The 18,861-nt window shown below is 46.3% G+C and overlaps 1 protein-coding gene across 1 annotated transcript in view; it reads right to left on the reverse strand.

The window, feature by feature from the left end:
- Window positions 1-18,134, reverse strand: part of LOC140410232 (NACHT, LRR and PYD domains-containing protein 3-like) — a 197,696-nt gene extending 179,562 nt beyond the window's left edge. The window contains exons 1-7 of the mRNA XM_072498184.1: window positions 18,039-18,134; window positions 15,495-15,607; window positions 12,910-12,990; window positions 11,457-11,551; window positions 9,331-9,497; window positions 6,247-6,418; window positions 6,083-6,148 (exon numbers count right to left, since the gene is read on the reverse strand). Coding sequence (XP_072354285.1) covers window positions 6,083-6,148; window positions 6,247-6,418; window positions 9,331-9,497; window positions 11,457-11,466 — 415 coding nt within the window. The 5' untranslated portion in view covers window positions 11,467-11,551; window positions 12,910-12,990; window positions 15,495-15,607; window positions 18,039-18,134. The remainder of the gene's footprint in view (window positions 1-6,082; window positions 6,149-6,246; window positions 6,419-9,330; window positions 9,498-11,456; window positions 11,552-12,909; window positions 12,991-15,494; window positions 15,608-18,038) is intronic.
- Window positions 18,135-18,861: the final 727 nt, after the last annotated feature.

Raw genomic sequence — 18,861 nt, forward strand, 5'->3', positions numbered from 1 at the left:
CGCTCAGCACATCCTCCCACAGATCCGCCTCTATCTCCTTACCCAGCTCATCTTCCCATTTACGTTTTATCTCACCTATCTGGGATTCCTCCCACTCCAGAAGTTCTTTATAGATTTCAGATACCTTCCAATCCCACACCCCCGTTCTAGAAACTACCTTGTCCTGTATCCCCTGTGGTGGTAGAAGCGGAAAGGTCGCAACTTGCCTTCGCATAAAATCCCTTATCTGCAGATATCGAAACCCATTCCCTCCCGGCAATTCAAACTCCTCCAAATCCTCCAAACCGGGAAAGCTCCCATCAATAAATAGATCCCCCAGCCTCTGAATCCCTGCTCCCTGCCATCTCTGAAACCCACCATCCATCCTCCCCGGGACAAACCGTGATTGCCACAAATTGGAGCCGACACCGACGCTCCCGCCTCTGTACCCAAACTCTCAGAGCCGCCACCACCACTGGGCTTGTGGGTACCGGGCCGGCAAGAACGAGAGAGGTGCAGTTACCATTGCTCCTAAACATGTACCCTTACATGAGGCCGCCTCCACCTGCTCCCACAGCGACACCGCGCCCCCCCCCCCCCCCCCCCCACCACCCACTTCCTAATCATGGCTATATTTGCCACCCAGTAGTAGTTCCGAAAGTTCGACAGTGCCAACCCCACACCACACCCCCCCCCCCCCAACCCCCCGAATTCGCTCCAACAGCACTTTCATTACTCGCGGAGTTTTACCCGCCCACATAAACCCAGAGATCACCCTATTCACCCGCTTAAAACAGGCCTTTGGTATCAAAATAGGGAGGCACTGGAAAACAAACAAAAATCTCGGGAGGACGTTTAAACTAATGTGGCAGGGGGATGGGAACCAATGTAGGAAGTCAGTGGGGACGGAAACAAAAGGCAGGAAGGGAGAGTGTGTAAAGCATGACCAGAGAAAGCAGGGCAGAGAGCAAGGAAAGTCTACATTAAACTGCATTTATTTCAATGCAAGGGGCCTGACGGGCAAAGCGGATGAACTCAGGGCATGGACGGGCACATGGGACTGGGATATTATAGCTATGACTGAAACATGGCTAAGGGAGGGGCAGGACTGGCAGCTCAATGTTCCGGGGTACAGATGCTATAGAAAGGATAGAACAGGAGGTAAGAGCGGAGGGGGAGTGGCGTTTTTGATTAGGGAGAACATTACGGCAGTACTTAGAGGGGATATATCCGAGGGTTTGCCCACTGAGTCTATATGGGTGGAACTGAAAAATAAGAAGGGAGAGGTCACCTTGGTAGGACTGTACTACAGGCCCGCAAATAGTCAGCGGGAAATTGAGGAGCAAATATGTAAGGAGATTACAGATAGCTGCAAGAAAAATAGGGTGGTAATAGTAGGGGACTTTAACTTTCCCAACATTGACTGGGACAGCCATAGCATTAGGGGCTTGGATGGAGGGAAATTTGTTGAGTGTATTCAGGAGGAATTTCTCATTCAGTATGTGGATGGACTGACTAGAGAGGGGGCAAAACTTGACCTCGTCTTGGGAAATAAGGAAGGGCAAGTGACAGAAGTGTTAGTGAGGGATCACTTTGGGACAAGTGACCATAACTCCATTAGTTTTAAGATAGCTATGGAGAATGATAGGTCTGGCCCAAGAGTTAAAATTCTTAATTGGGGCAAGGCAAATTTTGATGGTATCAGACAGGAACTTTCAGAGGTAGATTGGGGGAGACTGTTGGCAGGCAAAGGGACGGCTGGTAAATGGGAGGCTTTTAAAAATGTGTTAACCAGGGTGCAGGGTAAGCACATTCCCTTTAGAGTGAAGGGCAAGGCTGATAGAAGTAGGGAACCCTGGATGACTCGAGATAATGAGACTCTGGTCAAAAAGAAGAAGGAGGCATATGACGTACATAAACAACTGGGATCAAGTGGATCCCTTGAAGAGTATAGAGATTGTCGAAATAGAGTTAAGAGGGAAATCAGGAGGGCAAAAAGGGGACATGAAATTGCTTTGGCAAATAATGCAAAGGAGAATCCAAAGAGATTCTACAGATACATAAAGGGGAAAAGAGTAACTAGGGACAGAGTAGGGCCTCTTAAGGATCAACAAGGACATCTATGTGCAGAGCCACAAGAGTTGGGTGAGATCCTGAATGAATATTTCTCATCGGTATTCACGGTGGAGAAAGGCATGGATGTTAGGAAACTAAGGGAAATAAATAGTGATGTCTTGAGAAGTGTGCATATTACAGAGGAGGAGGTGCTAGAAGTCTTAAAGCGCATCAAGGTAGATAAATCCCCGGGACCTGATGAAATGTATCCCAGGATGTTGTGGGAGGCTAGGGAGGAAATTGCGGGTCCCCTAACAGAGATATTTGAATCATCGGCAGCCACAGGTGAGGTGCCTGAAGATTGGAGAGTGGCGAATGTTGTGCCCTTGTTTAAGAAGGGCAGCAGGGAAAAGCCTGGGAACTACAGACCTGTGAGCCTAACGTCTGTAGTAGGTAAGTTGCTAGAAGGTATTCTGAGAGACAGGATCTACAAGCATTTAGAGAGACAAGGACTGATTCGGGGCAGTCAGCATGGCTTTGTGCGTGGAAAATCATGTCTCACAAATTTGATTGAGTTTTTTGAGGGGGTGACCAAGAAGGTAGATGAGGGCAGTGCAGTAGACGTTGTCGACATGGACTTTAGCAAAGCCTTTGACAAGGTACCGCATGGTAGGTTGTTGCAGAAGGTTAAAGCTCACGGGATCCAGGGTGAGGTTGCCAATTGGATTCAAAATTGGCTGGATGACAGAAGACAGAGGGTGGTTGTAGAGGGTTGTTTTTCAAACTGGAGGCCTGTGACCAGTGGTGTGCCTCAGGGATCGGTGCTGGGTCCACTGTTATTTGTGATTTATATTAATGATTTGGATGAGAATTTAGGAGGCATGGTTAGTAAGTTTGCAGATGACACCAAGATTGGTGGCACAGTGGATAGTGAAGAAGGTTATCTAGGATTGCAACGGGATCTTGATCAATTAGGCCAGTGGGCCGACGAATGGCAGATGGAGTTTAATTTAGATATATGTGAGGTGATGCATTTTGGCAGATCGAATCAGGCCAGGACCTACTCAGTTAATGGTATGGCGTTGGGGAGAGTTATAGAACAAAAAGATCTAGGAGTACAGGTTCATAGCTCCTTGAAGGTGGAGTCGCAGGTGGACAGGGTGGTGAAGAAGGCATTCGGCATGCTTGGTTTCATTGGTCAGAACATTGAATACAGGAGTTGGGACGACTTGTTGAAGTTGTACAAGACATTGGTACGGCCACACTTGGAATACTGTGTGCAGTTCTGGTCACCCTATTATAGAAAGGATATTATTAAACTAGAAAGAGTGCAGAAAAGATTTACTAGGATGTTGCCGGGACTTGATGGTTTGAGTTATAAGGAGAGGCTGGATAGACTGGGACTTTTTTCCCTGGAGCGTCGGAGGCTTAGGGGTGATCTTATAGAGGTCTATAAAATAATGAGGGGCATAGATAAGGTAGATAGTCAACATCTTTTCCCAAAGGTAGGGGAGTCTAAAACTAGAGGGCATAGGTTTAAGGTGAGAGGGGAGAGTTTCAGAAGGGCCCAGAGGGGCAATTTCTTCACTCAGAGGGTAGTGATTGTCTGGAATGGGCTGCCAGAGGTAGTAGTAGAGGCGGGTACAATTGTGTCTTTTAAAAAGCATTTAGATAGTTACATGGGTAAGATGGGTATAGAGGGTTATGGGCTAAGTGCGGGCAACTGGGACTAGCTTAATGGTAAAAACTGGGCGGCATGGACTGGTTGGGCCGAAGGGCCTGTTTCCATGCTGTAAACTTCTATGATTCTATGATTCTATGACCGCCATTTTTATGGTCTATACCCTCCCCGCCAGTGACAACGGGAGCATGTCCCACCTCCGTAAGTTCTCCAAAGAATGGCGCGCAGCTGAGAAACACGTGACTGAGGGACTGGATAATCCCACCTGTTAACTCTGCTTCTCTCCACAGATGCTGTCAGACCTGTTCTATGCATCCAACATTTTCTGTTTTCATTTCAGATTTGAAGCATCCACAGTACTTAGCTTTGGGATTCTCTTTTCCCGCTGGCAGTGCACCCCCGCGCATTGATGTCCCAGTGCCATGAGGTGGCTTCAATTGGAATTCCCACTGAAAAGAACCACGTGAAGAGGGAATCCCGCCACGTGCAAAGGGCACAACACCGAACAATACATGGCTGGGGATCGAAGAATCCCACCCTACTCTTCTCCAGGGATTAATCCTGGACACATTACTCCATTCGGTCTGATATTCAAGAGCAGGCCAAGGCTGAACGTATGAACTAGGAGCAGCAGTACTCGGGTGTTCTGAGTACATTAGGTTTACAGATGCCAACAATATTTATTCAAGGAATAAGATGGTAGATGGCAGTAAAAAGAAACACATTTTGAAGTTCTACAGTAGTGGGAACATGTTGGCACACAGTGTTTCATTACGATGAATGTATCTGAGACATAGTGGTTAAAACTATATTGAATAGACTGAATATTTGCAGGAACGACTCTGAGGCAGGCTGAGAGAAAAAAAAGATCTTGGTGTTAGAGTATACAGACCACTTGAGGTGCATGATCAATGCCGAAAAACTGAAGCTAAAGTTAACAAGGTATTCGGTTGTATTAATGGAGCCAATCAAATAAAATACAACGCATTGCCTGTGCAGGTTCCTAGTCAGATTACATCTGGAGAGAGTGCACAGTTTTGGTAACCCCCTTTGTGGCGGATGATATAGTGTCAGTAGGGAGGCCCCAGAAGAGAGCTGCAGGAATGATTCCGAGCTTCGAGAAGCTCAGCTACACAGGCCATCTCAAAGATCTTGGTTTATTTTCTTCGAAGCAGCACAGACATAAACTATTCTACGGCAAGCTCATAAATATCACAATGGTTGTTAGAATCCGTATTGATAGGTTATTCTAGTATATAAAATTGTGGAGGATCACAAACACCTGTTTAAACGATGCAACTGTCGGAATAGACTGGATGTTCGCCATTTCGTTACCTCCTGGTAACCATGAACCTTTGGAATGTATTTCCTGCTACAGTGGTTGATGCAGACCTTGAGGAGGGATCCAGATCATTACCTGATTGGAACAGCTGAGGGGGTTGTTTTATGAAGAGAGATTGAGCAGTTTATGCCTACACTGTTCAGAGATTAGAAGAGTGAGGGGAGATCTATTTGAGGAATGTAATAAGATAAAAGGTATTGACAAAGTAGATGCAGAGCGGATGTTTCCTCTTGTGGGGCAATCTAGAATGAAACTTCATAGTTTTAGGATAAGGGGTAGCAGATTTAAAACAGAAATGAGGAAAAATTCTCTATTCTCTCAAAGTGTCGTAAATCTGTGGAATTCACGATCCCAGAATGCGGTGGATGCTGGGACATTAAAGTAAGTTTAAGGAGGAGGGGATAGACAGATTTTTAATTCGTAATAGTTGAAGAGTTATGGAGAACGGGTGAGGAAGTGGAGTTGAGGATGAGATGAGATCAGCAATGTTGGTGTTGAGTAGCAGAGCTGACGTGAGGGATTGAATTGCCTACTCACACTCCCAGTTCTTATATTCTTGCAGAATGTAAGAGGCATCTAGCTAACAACTGGATAACGTGATCTCCTGGATTGGATTCTATCATCTGAGGGATCAGAGGGGAACGTTACAGAGTTCCGCCTCATATGGATTGTAATTCAAATCTTTAGCTGACCTTCTCCGCTAGTCGTGATTCACTTTTCCCACTGGCAGTGCCCGCCCGCCAGCGGGTTTCACGGCGGCATGGGGTGGTTTTCAATGGGAAATCCCTTTGAGGTGTGGGGTGAAAATAGAATCCCGCCGCTAGCGAATAGCTTGTGGCCGAGAAACACGTGGCTGGGGAGGAGAATCTAGAATAGTTGCAAATCAATCAAAAATCCTCATCAATTTCAGCCCTTTTTACCCAAGCCTCTAATTTTCTGTTACCCATATTTTGACACTCTCTTACACAAAGTCTCCAATCCACCACTCCGATTCTCAGAAGTGAAATTGGAATTTCATCGCTTACCTTTCAGGCAACTGGATAATTTGGACAAACCTTGTGCGATGTTCATGTAATCAAATGGATCAGAACCTGTGAAAACAAGTAACTTCCATAAAATCATCTGTGTAATATTGCAGTAAATCTGAAATTTTGAATCTGAAATTGAATTCACTGTGATTTTACCGTACCAAGTTCCTGTATTTCTTTCAGTATTTTATCCAGCTTTGGGACCCCATGGCACATTTTCACAAAGGATTCCCACATCACCCTTTGAGCCCGAGATCCTTTCTCCATCACCAGATTTAGGAGAAGTTTGGAACTGTCTGCCCGGTTTCCCTTCTCCACCAGCTCAGTGACATTCTGTAAATAGTAAAGAATATATTGAAGAGCAAAGTGAAAGATAAACACTGAGGAAGGAAAGGATCTGCTCCCTGATGGAGTTTCCCACTTGTTTTGCTCACAAGAAGCTGTCACTGGGCCGGGTCCTGATCCATGGTGAACATGGATTGAAAATTCTCTTCACGTCTCGCTTCAGTTATTAATGATAAGTAAATGTGAATACAGTAAACTCGCAGTTAGAAATATAATTAGATGAGATTGAGAAATCATTGAAAAGCTGCAATAATTTGACGTTGATTAGTTTTCTTCGACCCTTCGTGTCCAACATGACATCGTTTCTGATTGACAATATGATTCACTTGTTTCTCACATTTGAAATCCAAAGGAGATGAGGCGATTTTTTTCCTCTCAGTCGTGTATCTTTGGAACTCTCTTCTTGAAATGGTCGTGGAAGCAGAATCTTTGAATACTATTTGAGGCTGAGATAGCTGGTCTCAGTAAGCAAGACGGTGACAAGCTAGCGGGGAGAGGCGGGAAGCAGATTTGAGCTTGTGATCAGATCAGCCATAATGTTATTAGATGGCAGAGCAGGCTCCAAGGGCTGTAGGCATCGAGCGCATTGGCCTGATGCTGGCTGACTTGAGCCAGACAGAGGGACCTGGCAGGGTCCCAAAGGGACGTGGCAGAGTCAGTGCGAGACTTGGCACAGTCCCAGAGGGATATGGCACAGTCCCAGTGCTCCATGGCCGTGTGCATGGAGACCCTGGTCAAGTCGAGAGAGGGCTTCCAGAACTAGCAGCACCAGGTGACCAAGGCGCGCCTGGAGCTCGCTCCAGCCACACCACCATCCCAAGGGGTAGCCCGGGGGACACCGGGCACCCAAGGGAGCAGGATGGGGCCCATACCAGTGACACCCGCAGGGGAGGTGTCGGAACATCGCAGCACCTCTGAATTCCGCCCCCATTCCTGGCGCATCTGGCACCCTGGCAGAGCAGGGTGGTACCAAGCCACTTGTGACGCCCAGAAGACTGATGTGTCCACCAGGCCAGCTCTCTCCAGAGGATGACCCAGGTCACAGGGCGGGTAGCGCAGCAGGCCGCCTCCAGTGTCGCCTGGGGTAACCACCTAGAAGGAGCATTAGGGCAAGTAAGGTTAGAAAGTTAAGGTGGCAAGGTGCAACACATAGGATAGTGTTAGGGGCTAGGGCACAGTTAACGTACATAGCACTGTCACCAATAAACACATATTCAATGATGTCCGACCTGCCTCGGCCCTCTGTCCTCAGGTTGTGAGGGATGGGCTTGGCTGGGTGCAGAGGGTGTGCCGGTTGCCTGTGGGCATGGGTAGTGTGGTGTGTGGGATGCCGGTGATGTGGGGGGGATGATATGAGCCTGGGCCAACCTGTGCATGAATGATCATTGCTCACCCCAGCCCCGCACCCCAGAAGGACTGTGGGCCTGTGTGATGCAATGACGAGCACGCATGCAGGGATCAATGGCGGACAATGGGATGTGACACCGTGGCGGGAGTCAGACATTGGCCCTTCAGTTTCAAGATAGTTGATCTGTTCCATATCTATCACATTCAGTGTGAGGATAGAATCACACAACACCAGGCCCAATCCTCAACTTGAAGATGGTGGGTGGGATTCTCCAGTTCCCCAGTTGTGTGTTTCTCGGCCGTGTGCCATTCACTGGTGGTGGGATTTTATCTTCCCCCCACTTGCCAATGGGAATTCCCATTGTAACCACCCTACACCGCTGTGAAACCAGCTGGCAGGAAAACTGAAAACGACAGTACTTCATCTCGAACTGTGCAGGGACTCTTTCCAATACTGCCGTGGCCAGAAACATCTGCCACAGTTAGATGGGTGAGCACCAAGTTAAGATTTTGCTCGTGTTGGTTCAGCTGCCAAGAGCCACAATCCTTGGAAAGTTCAATTGAATTCTGTGCCCGTTCTATTTTGAATTAAAATGGAGGAGGCCATTTTCATCAACTGAGGGATGACGGTAAACAGAGGAGGTTTTCTTGTCCATCTTTGGCCTCAAGCCATGAGGCTTCACTGCATCCAAAGTCAATATTGAGGACTCTCCCAGGCTACATAATACCACTGGTCTTCCATCTCTGCTGGATCCACCTGGAATGTGCATACCCATAGATAGCATCAGAGGAGTCCGGGACGTTGTTCGATGGTCACCGTCATAGATTTCTATCAATTAAAGGCTTTAGCTTGACTAGTCTGTCGGATGAGTTCAGTCAAATTTGTTTCAAGTCCATAAATGTGAGTGAGGATTTGTGAGATTGGCTGGGACGTGTGACTGAATCCAATACTGGGTGGTACACCCACGTTACTCTTATTACACCTTTTTGGAGCAGTTTTGCCCTATTGTCTAGGTTATTTATGAGGGCAATGAAGAGTTAAGCATACTGCTGTGTGTCTGGAGCCACATACATGCCAGCCTTAGTAAGGCCAGTAGGATTCCTTCCCTAAAGGGTTTCAGTGAACCAGATGGGTTGTGATGATAATCCAATATTAATCAAATAACTTTGTTCAAATTCGCAAACTGACACAGTGAAGTCTAAGATCAGAATTATGAGCTCAGATGCCTAATTTGCTAATCCAGTAATATAAACACTATGCTGCTGCAACCATGCACGATGAGTGAAGCTTGCGTACTAGGAGCTAGTGGCTTTGGATCTACGGTTCTCAAAACTCTCCACCTCGGGAGTTTTCCTCACCTCATGGCTGGGTCAGGGATAAACTAATTACCAGAGATTGATTGGTCAACAATTCCATTGACAGTGCAGCCCCTGACTGATCGATCTGCCAGAAGATGGTCTGGACAAACCTGGAATTTTATTCTCATTTGTTAACATATCCTGCAAGTTCTGTAATGAAGAAATCAAACTCATCTTGTGTTGCTCTCACTTACCCGATGTTCTTGACCATTGAAAATCTTCTCGTATGTTAACAATGAGCTGAGTCCATCCACCCCTTCTGCAATCGCCTGCTCTAGTCTGTCTCGGTAGAATTTTGTCAACTGGAACAGCTGGTGATCCTCGCACTTTGTCAAGAATTCAATGAAAGTGGAGTTCGGATCTGTGAGCACAATGGAGGAAACCAAACACGCCAATTAATTTCTGTCCATATTGTTACACTTCCTCTTACAGGAAACAACTGAAGCCTCCTGAGAACCATGAGCGGAATTCTCCGACCTTCTGCGCCAGAATCGCGCCTGTCGCGGTGGCGGAGAATAGCCGCTCACGCCGGAAATCCAGCGCAACGGCACTTCTGCGAACCCACCAGTCGCGCGGTCGCCACAGCGCCGGTCGAGCGCCGTTGGAAGGGGCCCCCGCGGCGATTCTCCGCGGTCAACCGGCCGAGTTACCGCTGCCGTGGTTCACATCTGGTACCACCCAGCGGGTGCTCAGGACTGCGGCCGCGGTTACGGTCCTGGTGGGGGGGTGGGGGACTCTGACTCTGGTGGGGGGGGCCTCACCGGTGATCCACCGATCGGCGTGCCGTCGCGATCTGGGGGGGACCTCCCTTACTCCGTGCGGGACCGTTGTGTGGGTCCGCCATGTTGGCGGTGCCTGCACTGAAGTGGGCCACCACGTGCTTGTGCGGACCCGCTTATGGCCGCCGTGCACATGCGCGGCGGCGCGGTCTGGACAGCAGGGCCCTGCCGGCAGCTAGAGCTGTGGGACACACGCCGGGACCCTGCTAGCCCCCTGGAAAATGGGGAATCACCCCGCACTTTCGAGGAAAAAGTCCGGAGTGATTCTCGCCTGTTTTCAGGCGGGCTAGGTGGGGACTTAGTCCCCAAAAGGGAGAATCCCGCCCCATATTTTCAAACACCTTCTGGGAATGCCAAAACATTCAGTGATAGATTAGCTGGCCTTATTCCAAATACCTACCTTTGTCTCAATCCCTTAATGGCTAATACGAGGTTATTAATTTCAAATATAAACCGAACATTATTTTAATCCTTCACTAGATATGGGGCTTGCTGGCAAGATCAGCATTTATTGTCTATCCTAAACTGTCATCAGAAAGTTGGTGAGTCATCTTCTTGAACAACTACAACTGCAATGTATCTGGTGCATGTGCACTCTGTATTGTTGCGAAGCTCGTGCCAGGAAATTTCTCCAGTGATAATGAAAGAATGGCAACATGGTGCCAAGTAAGTCCGGTGTGTGGATTGGAGGGCAATCCGCAGATGGTGATATTCCCATGTATCTGCTGCCCTTCTCCTTCGAGGGTGGGAGAAGTCGTGGATTTGGAAAGGGCTGTTGAAGGAGCCTTGCTGATTTGCTGTGATTCATCCTGTTAAAGGTACAGAGACTGGTTTAGCACTGGGCTAAATAGCTGGATTTTAAAGCAGACCAAGGCAGGCCAGCAGCACGGTTCAATTCCCGTACCAGCCTCCCCGAACAGGCGCCGGAATGTGGCGACTAGGGGCTTTTCACAGTAACTTCATTGAAGCATACTTGTGACAATAAGCGATTTTCATTTAATTTCATCCTGCTGCCACTATGCATCGGTGGCAAAAGGATGGAGATGCCCAATCGGATGCCGATCAAGTGCACTACCTTCTCCTGGATGGTGCAGAGTTTCTGAGTGCTCATGGAGCCACAGCACTTAGATAAGTCGAGAAGATTACATTACACTCAGTTGTGCCTTGTAGAATTTAGACTTTGGGGAGAAACAGGTGAATTACTCTTCACAGAATGTCCAGCCATTGATCTGCTCTTCAAGTCAAGAGTATTTGTATGGCTGTTCCAATGGGTGGTCTCCTACTCCCCGTTTACACAATGTTGCTCAGGATGTGACGGCTCTGCTTGCCCTCTCTCTTCACATTGCAGTCCCCAATACCAGGTATCTGTTGGCCAGTTTCAGTACTTGGAGGCTGTAATGTCCCTCTCAATGGTCACTCAATCCCTCTTTCTGCCCAACCCCTGTCCTGCTGTCTCTTCCAGTCTGAAATGCAGATTTATGCACAAGATATGATCCTTTATCAAGAGAGAAATTATATTTTTAAGTATTGTGTGAACCTACCTGTGTCCATTTTTATTCTTTTTTAAGATATTAGGTCTTCTCCGATATTTGAACCTTCAGCCTGACATTGCCAGGTTGTCCCAGATTCTGATGCTCTGTAATTATAATATCAATTGGTGGGTGAGATATAAATATGAAAAAGAGGAGGAGAACATTAAGGACTTCAGGTGAAGTGTCGCAGAATATTAATTTTAGGATCTCTTTCAGAAAATTACAACCTCACAAATACAATAAGAGCTGGTGACTGGTAAGTAGTTTTTCCTTTAATTTTTCTTTTTCTCTTGGCATTGTAGTTATTGTTGTAAGTTAACTCAAGGGTTAAGACATGGCAGGAGATCCCAGACCCGTGTCATGCTCCTCTTGTGAGATGTGGGAGGTCAGGGACGTGTCCACTGTCCCTGGCTCCTTCACGTGCAAGAAGTGTGTCCAGCTGCAGCTCCTGTTGGACTGCTTGACGGCTCTGGAGCTGCGGATGGACTCACTTTGAAGCATCCAAGATGCTGAGGAAGTTGTGGATAGCACGTTTAGCGAGTTGATCACACCGCGGATAAAGAGTACTGAGGGTTCCTTTGGGTTCAGTGGGGAATAGGTAGCGGGATGAGTGGGTAATTCACTGCTGGAGGGTTGTAGGTGGGTGGGTGATTCCCGGGCAGTGTCGATGGGTGTATAAGTGCTATAGCGGTTTTAATTCTTCGAACATTCTCTGTGTGACCATTATTATAAGACAGTCAGAATCATCAGACATTTTTGATTTGTGTCAGTTTCTGGTGGTTCCCATTACTATGCGATGACCCAATGCAAGTTTGAACTTCCTGGGTATTGCTATGCAATCCTCACCTGCGGAATTCCCAGATGTGCTGCTGGACGGGGGTGGCCATCAGCACATCTGTCAGGTCCTCCCAGATAGGATGCCCCAGAGTTCAAACGTTACAAACCCAAATTCAACAAAGCTATGAGGAGACTTTATCAAACATTGGCTCAGATACAAGCAGGGGTAATCTGGCGAAAATTGGAGGTCACATTGAAAAATGGACAAACCAACTTACAAGAGGGTGAAGAAGAGATTTATGAAAATGGTCCCCAGGATTGGGCGCTTCAGTTACATGGGCTCATTTCTGGACAGGGAAGAGTGATTGCGAGATGGTTGTACCATATGTTTAAAACAATTAACAGTTTATAACAAGTACAGAGAGACTGCTGCCCTTGCTGGGAGGATTCAGAATCTTTGCATCCAATTGACCAAAACTTTCCGAAGACAACAGGGCAACAAAGAAGACGGGAAGTGGGACGAGCAGGATTGATCTTACAGGCAGGGCAGGGACTCGCTGACCTTCTTCAGCTTTGTAAACCATTCTATAAAACTATTAAACCACTACAGAAAAAGTAGTGATTAATCATTTAAAAAAATATATTAAAACAATATAATAGTGATTTATATATTCTGGATCCTTACCTAGTACGGCGGATCTTGAATTTGGTTCCAAAGGGTCTGGATGCATTTGTGTAATGGGTTCATGAGTTTGTTGAACACACCCTGGGTAAAGATCACTTACATATCACAGTCATAAACAAAATATTCTGCCTGATCTGTACACTAGCTCACCACACATTTCTCTCATATAGAACTGGATCGGAATTACACACAACAGTATATAGATTGAATTATCCTGAAATCACTGATCATTTTAGGCGAAGTAATTTATTCTGCGTGAGTTGACAGTGATTACCTGTTTCAGCTCTCTCCTGTGAGGTGTACTAAACCATATGTTGCAGGCAGTTGCAGTGTCGTGCTCATTTTCTTGCTCACTGGTGTAAGTTCTTTATTAATTGACTATAAAAATGTGGAGAGAGCAAGGTGCAAAGACTATTGTTGGTTTATTGGGTTCAAATACCAGAGGGAAGGACACATGGAGCTCTTGTGTTGAATCAACTTTGCATTTGATCACTAGCTGTTATTTTTGTTCCAATTCTAACTGTTAAATGTAATATATTTGGATCTTAGGTCTATTAATCTAGCTATCCAGGCTTCTATAACATTAGCCAGGTTCAATTGCCCTAAATTTGCACATTTTGTGTAAGAGGCTCACAAAGAAATAGAATTTACAGAGCAGAAGGCCATTCAGCCCATTGAGTCTGCACGACCCTTGGAAAGAGAATCCTACTTAAGCCCACACCTCCACCCTATCCCCGTAACCTCACCCAACATTTTTTGGAAACTAAGGGCAATTTAGCATGGCCAATCCACCTAACCTGCACATCTTTGGACTGTGGGAGGAAATCGGAGCACCGGGGAAACCCACGCACACACGGGGAGAACGTGCAGACTCTGCACAGACAGTGACCCAAGCCGGGAATCGAATCTGGGACCCTGGAGCTGTGAAGCAACAGTGCTAACCACTGTGCTACCGTGCCACCCATTAATCATTAGCAGGAGAACCACGGTTCTTCTCGTGGGGCGATAGTCTCCAACGAATATGGAACGGTCTTAGCTGTGATTAGACAAATTGCAAATACAGATTGGCAACATTTTGTGATGATACGTGTGTGACGTTTTCACTTCCGGGAACAGAATTAGCAAATGCTTATCCCAGCAACAGGGCAGATTGTGCAGATGTGGCGGCACAGTGGTCGGAAGGGACTTGCTAGGAATTCTCAGCATTGACTCTGTACCGCATTGACACTCATGACATGAGCTCAAACTTGGACCACAAACATCCTACTGGTTACTAAATGATTCTCCCACCTGTCAGCCACAGTATCAGTACTCCTCCATGTTAAACATAATCCGAAAGAAGCACTGAGGGTAGCAAGGGCACATATTTTACCCGAGAGGAATTTCAATATGCATTGAAGTCCAAGAGTGACTCGGCAGCACTACTGACCTTGTTGTCTGGGTCCAAAAGGATACAGTTTCTAGACTGCGAATTAAATTAGTGGTGCGGTAACCAACAAGAGGGAAAAGCCTCCTTAACCACATTCTCAGCAATCGACCAGGAGTTACGGGATTGCACTTCAAATTGAATGCGAATTTTAAACTATGTTATGATCACTGATCCATTACTATAGAACATAGAACATAGAACAATACAGCGCAGTACAGGCCCTTCGGCCCACGATGTTGCACCTAAACAAAAGCCATCTAACCTACACTATGCCATTATCATCCATATGTTTATCCAATAAACTTTTAAATGCCCTCAATGTTGGCGAGTTCACTACTCGGTTAGACTATGAGGTCAGAAATTAATCTCATTTTATTACACAATACAAAACACCTTGGGGTGGTCTTCATTGTGTGAAAATAGCTTTATGAATGTGTCACCACTGACAGATGTGGTGGGTAAACAGGTGCAGACCGCAGCTGAAACCAAATTCTGGGGAACCTTCACAGAACCTCGAGGAAAAAAACAAGAGGCCCAAAGGAAAGCAGGATGAATGAAACTAATTGCAAAATGGCCATTAGCACGTGAAGGTATCTGCCAACTTCTGTAAAGTAATAGTACAGAAAGTGCAAAAAGGAGTATTTATCAGGACCTTAACTTCAGAGAGGTGTTGTGTATCAGTCCCATCTTTTGGTGTGCCACGACACTCTCACAAATACGCGGTCAATTCTATAGAACCCCTACACTGCTGGAGGAGGCTATTCAGCCCATCGAGTCTACACCAACTCTCTGAAAGAGCACCCTACCTCGGCCCACGTATAACACCTGGAGGAAACTTACGCAGACACAACAGAACTTGCAAACTCCACAGAGATCGTCACCCATGGCTGGAACTGAACCCGGGTAACTGGTGCTGTGAGGCAACAGTGCTAAGCTGCCCACGTACAGTATTATGTACAATAATCTGTGCAGTATATGTAAACTGGCAGAAAGATGTAACTGACTATCTAATATCCCTCTCCGAATCCCTCCCCCTTATAGCTATCCCACTGTCTACACACACAGGCAAACAACACACAGGGGAAAGGGGGATTAAGTGGTAAATAAAATATTAATAAAAATAAAAGGAAAAAAGATCTTTGATGCATTTGGATACCTTCTGGACTTTGAGCTTTCATTTTGGTAATTCTTCCTTCTAGACTTGAGCTTGTTTTCTCTGGCCAGGTGAAGGATTTCTACCATTCGGTTACCAGCAGCACTTGGCGATTCCTGGAACTCAGTAGAAATTTAAGTTAAAACTTCTCAGGTGCCAATAAGAATTGTTTTATTTGTCTTCTATTGATTACAATTTGAAAGTCATTTAAAAGGCAATTTGTAGACAATTTGAAGCTTTCAAAGAATCACAGACATTATCTTCTTGCTTAGGCAATCAGCTCAACAATAACTTTTATAAGTCAAAGTCTGAAAATGAAATATGAAAAAGAGAGAGCGAGAGAGAGAAAGCTAATCTTCAGCTTCAAACCATTGAAACAAAAACTCCCAATCTACCTAAAAACTAATCTACAACAAAACTAATCCCCAACTAAACTTCAAAATGGCGGGCCGAAACTTCTTTAGTTATACCCTTTCATATCTGTCTTAAGTCACCTAATCACATCCCAATTTAATCCTACTTGGTTTGGGTTAGACTCAAACACATTTGATTTGACGGCAAGCCGTCCATCTTCAAGATGTAACATTACTTCTATTTGTTGTGTATCTGCATATTTGCGTATGTTAAAGAATGTGATATGGTGCTTTATCAAAGCCAAAATATGCTGGTTTGGCTATTGCAAATGACTTGCAAAATGTAAATCAAAGACTTTTTCAATTTAGCAAAGTGAATTATGCTGCTTCTATGAAATGGTTATGTTTTGAGAAAGTTGGAATCAAATATATTTGATTCGATGTTTTATAAACTGTCCATTTTAAAACGACAGCAATAATCTAAAATGTTTCAGCCTTATAAGTTATGGAATGTGGTTCAGGCTATTATAACAATGGAGCCTTCATGTTATCTTATGAGGCAATGTTGTTGTTGTGGGTCTTCTCTGTCCTTGGACACTGACTTGAAAAATGTATTCAAACTTTCTGTTTTATCAGACTTCGGTGTTACTTTAAAACTATGTACCTAAAAGTTGTGTTGGACAAAATGATTAAATGAATTTGCAGAATATGTGTTTTTAATACTTAATTTAAAACTGGGGCTTAATATTTACGCTTAAACACTTATCTTTTACCTATATTAGGTGTAATAGAAATACCTGGCTTCTACACAAGGTTGCCTACTTTCTGTGTAGATTCAGGATTATTTGACATTTACAGCAATGGTGTGCCAGGCACTCACTGGTTTTGGAACAATAAAGCAGTTATTTACTTCAAAGGCGAGAGAGAGAGACAGTTTCTTTCACTTCCAAAGTCTTCTGTCCAGCTCTCTCAGAAAGCGTCATGCAGGAACCGATCATTGACTGTTGGCAGGAAGAACACTGGGCGCGATTCTCCACTCCCACGCCGGTTGGGAGAATCGCCTGGGCCGCCGAAATTTCCGGGGACGCCGGTCCGACGCCCTCCCGCGATTCTCCCGAGCGGCGGGAACGGGCCAGTCGAGTTTCGCGGGCCGCAGGCCGGAGAATCGCCGGAGACACCCAAAATGGCGATTCTCCGGCATCCCCGCTATTCTGAGGCCCGGATGGGCCGAGCGGTCAGGCCAAAACGGCAGGTTCCCCCCGGCGCCGTCCACACCTGGTCGCTGCAGTCGTGGGCGGTGCGTGAACGCTGGGGGGGCGGCCTCTGGGTGGGGGCGAGGGGGTATCCGCGGGCTTCACCTTGAATGTGGCATGGCCCGCGATCGGTGCCCACCGATCGTCGGGCCGTCCTCTCTGAAGGAGGACCTCCTTCCTTCCGCGGCCCCGCAAGATCCGTCCCCCATCTTCTTGCGGGGCGGATTTGGACAGGACGGCAACTACGCATGCGCGGGTTGGCGCCGGCCAACCCGCGCATTCGTGGATGACGTCCGTTATGCGGCGCCGGCCGCGTCATCTATTCGGCGCCGCTTTTACGCGGGCGACAAGGCCTGGCGCGGGTAGATGACGCGGCCCCGATACTGGCCCGTTGTCAGGGCTTGAATCGGTCGGGACCGGGGCCGTTCCGCCCCGTCGTGAACCTCGACGGCGTTCACGACGGCGCGGCCAATTCGGCGTGGGGGTGGAGAATCCCGCCCAAGGTCTCTAGCCAACCCACAGGTTGCCAGTCAATCAATTGATCAACTGTGATGAGATGCATAAGCAATCTTGTGTATAATAGAGTGCACGACCTCCGACCAGCAAATGGCAATGTTAACCTACCATTTGACTCTATGCCTCTGGGAGTAGGGAGTAAGTCGTGTTGGTGGATAGTCGTATTTTGCAGTAGCTCGAGAATAGTTAGTTAGTGGTGTGTAATATATTTATTCCAGTTATCTTTACCACACATTTGTTTTGTAATAAATTATTTTAACTAGTCAAGAACTAGATGTTCTGTAGTGCATCATTCCTATCAGGCAGTGCACAAGAACATTACATGGTACCAGGACTGAAGATCGACTAAGAACAAGAAGATTCTGCAAAGTTCCGAACACTTTAAAGATAACTCCGAAGAAGAAGGTATGATTTTTTCCACTAACCTTGTAAGCTACTGCCAACTAGTACTCAACGCACTGTAAACTTCGAAGCCCAGGATGGAAGGTCTGAAGGCACCTCAACAGCTTTGGGTCACCTGTAAAGTAGTCGAGAATTGGCGGGTGTTAGAACAGTAGTTCAAACTCTATGTTGCAGCCCTTGGTCTGCAGGCAAAGCCTGACAAGAGGCGTATAGCATTGCTGTTCACTGTAGCAGGTCCCCAAGCAATTGAAAATGTTAACACTTCGATAGCAAGGTGGATAGCAAGAACTTCGGCTAAATTCTCAAGCAATTTGATCAACATTGATCACCTAAAAAAAACGAGACGTTCGAGCGCTACATATTTTGCACGCATACCCAGAAATCAGCCGAATCATTTGATAGTTTTCTTACCGACTTACGGTTGAGGCTCAATCGTGTAATTTTAATACCCTTCAGTCGTCAATGATCCGCAATCAGATAGTGTTCGGGATTTCTAATGACAATGTACGCGAGAGGCTTCTAAGAAAATAGGAACTTCAGCTTGATGATGATATCAAAATATGTCACGCAAGCGAGCTTGCAGCAAAGCAGATTAGTACTTTGAATCTCAGGCATTTTAGCGCGAAGATAGAAGAGGCAGTCGGGCCATTAGTGTATGACGCACTCGAGTAAAGGACGTGGTCCCAGCGCAGGTGGCCATTTTGAGCGTCCGACCCGATCTCCCATTTCATGCCAGTGATGCAGCAAACAATATTTGCCAATGTCCAGCATTTGGAAAGATATACTCCAACTGTAACAACAAAAATCATTTTGCAATGCAATGCTTTTCCAGGAGAGTAGTGGAAG

This window comes from Scyliorhinus torazame, chromosome 4 (genome assembly GCF_047496885.1).
Source record: "Scyliorhinus torazame isolate Kashiwa2021f chromosome 4, sScyTor2.1, whole genome shotgun sequence".
Taxonomy (NCBI): domain Eukaryota; kingdom Metazoa; phylum Chordata; class Chondrichthyes; order Carcharhiniformes; family Scyliorhinidae; genus Scyliorhinus; species Scyliorhinus torazame.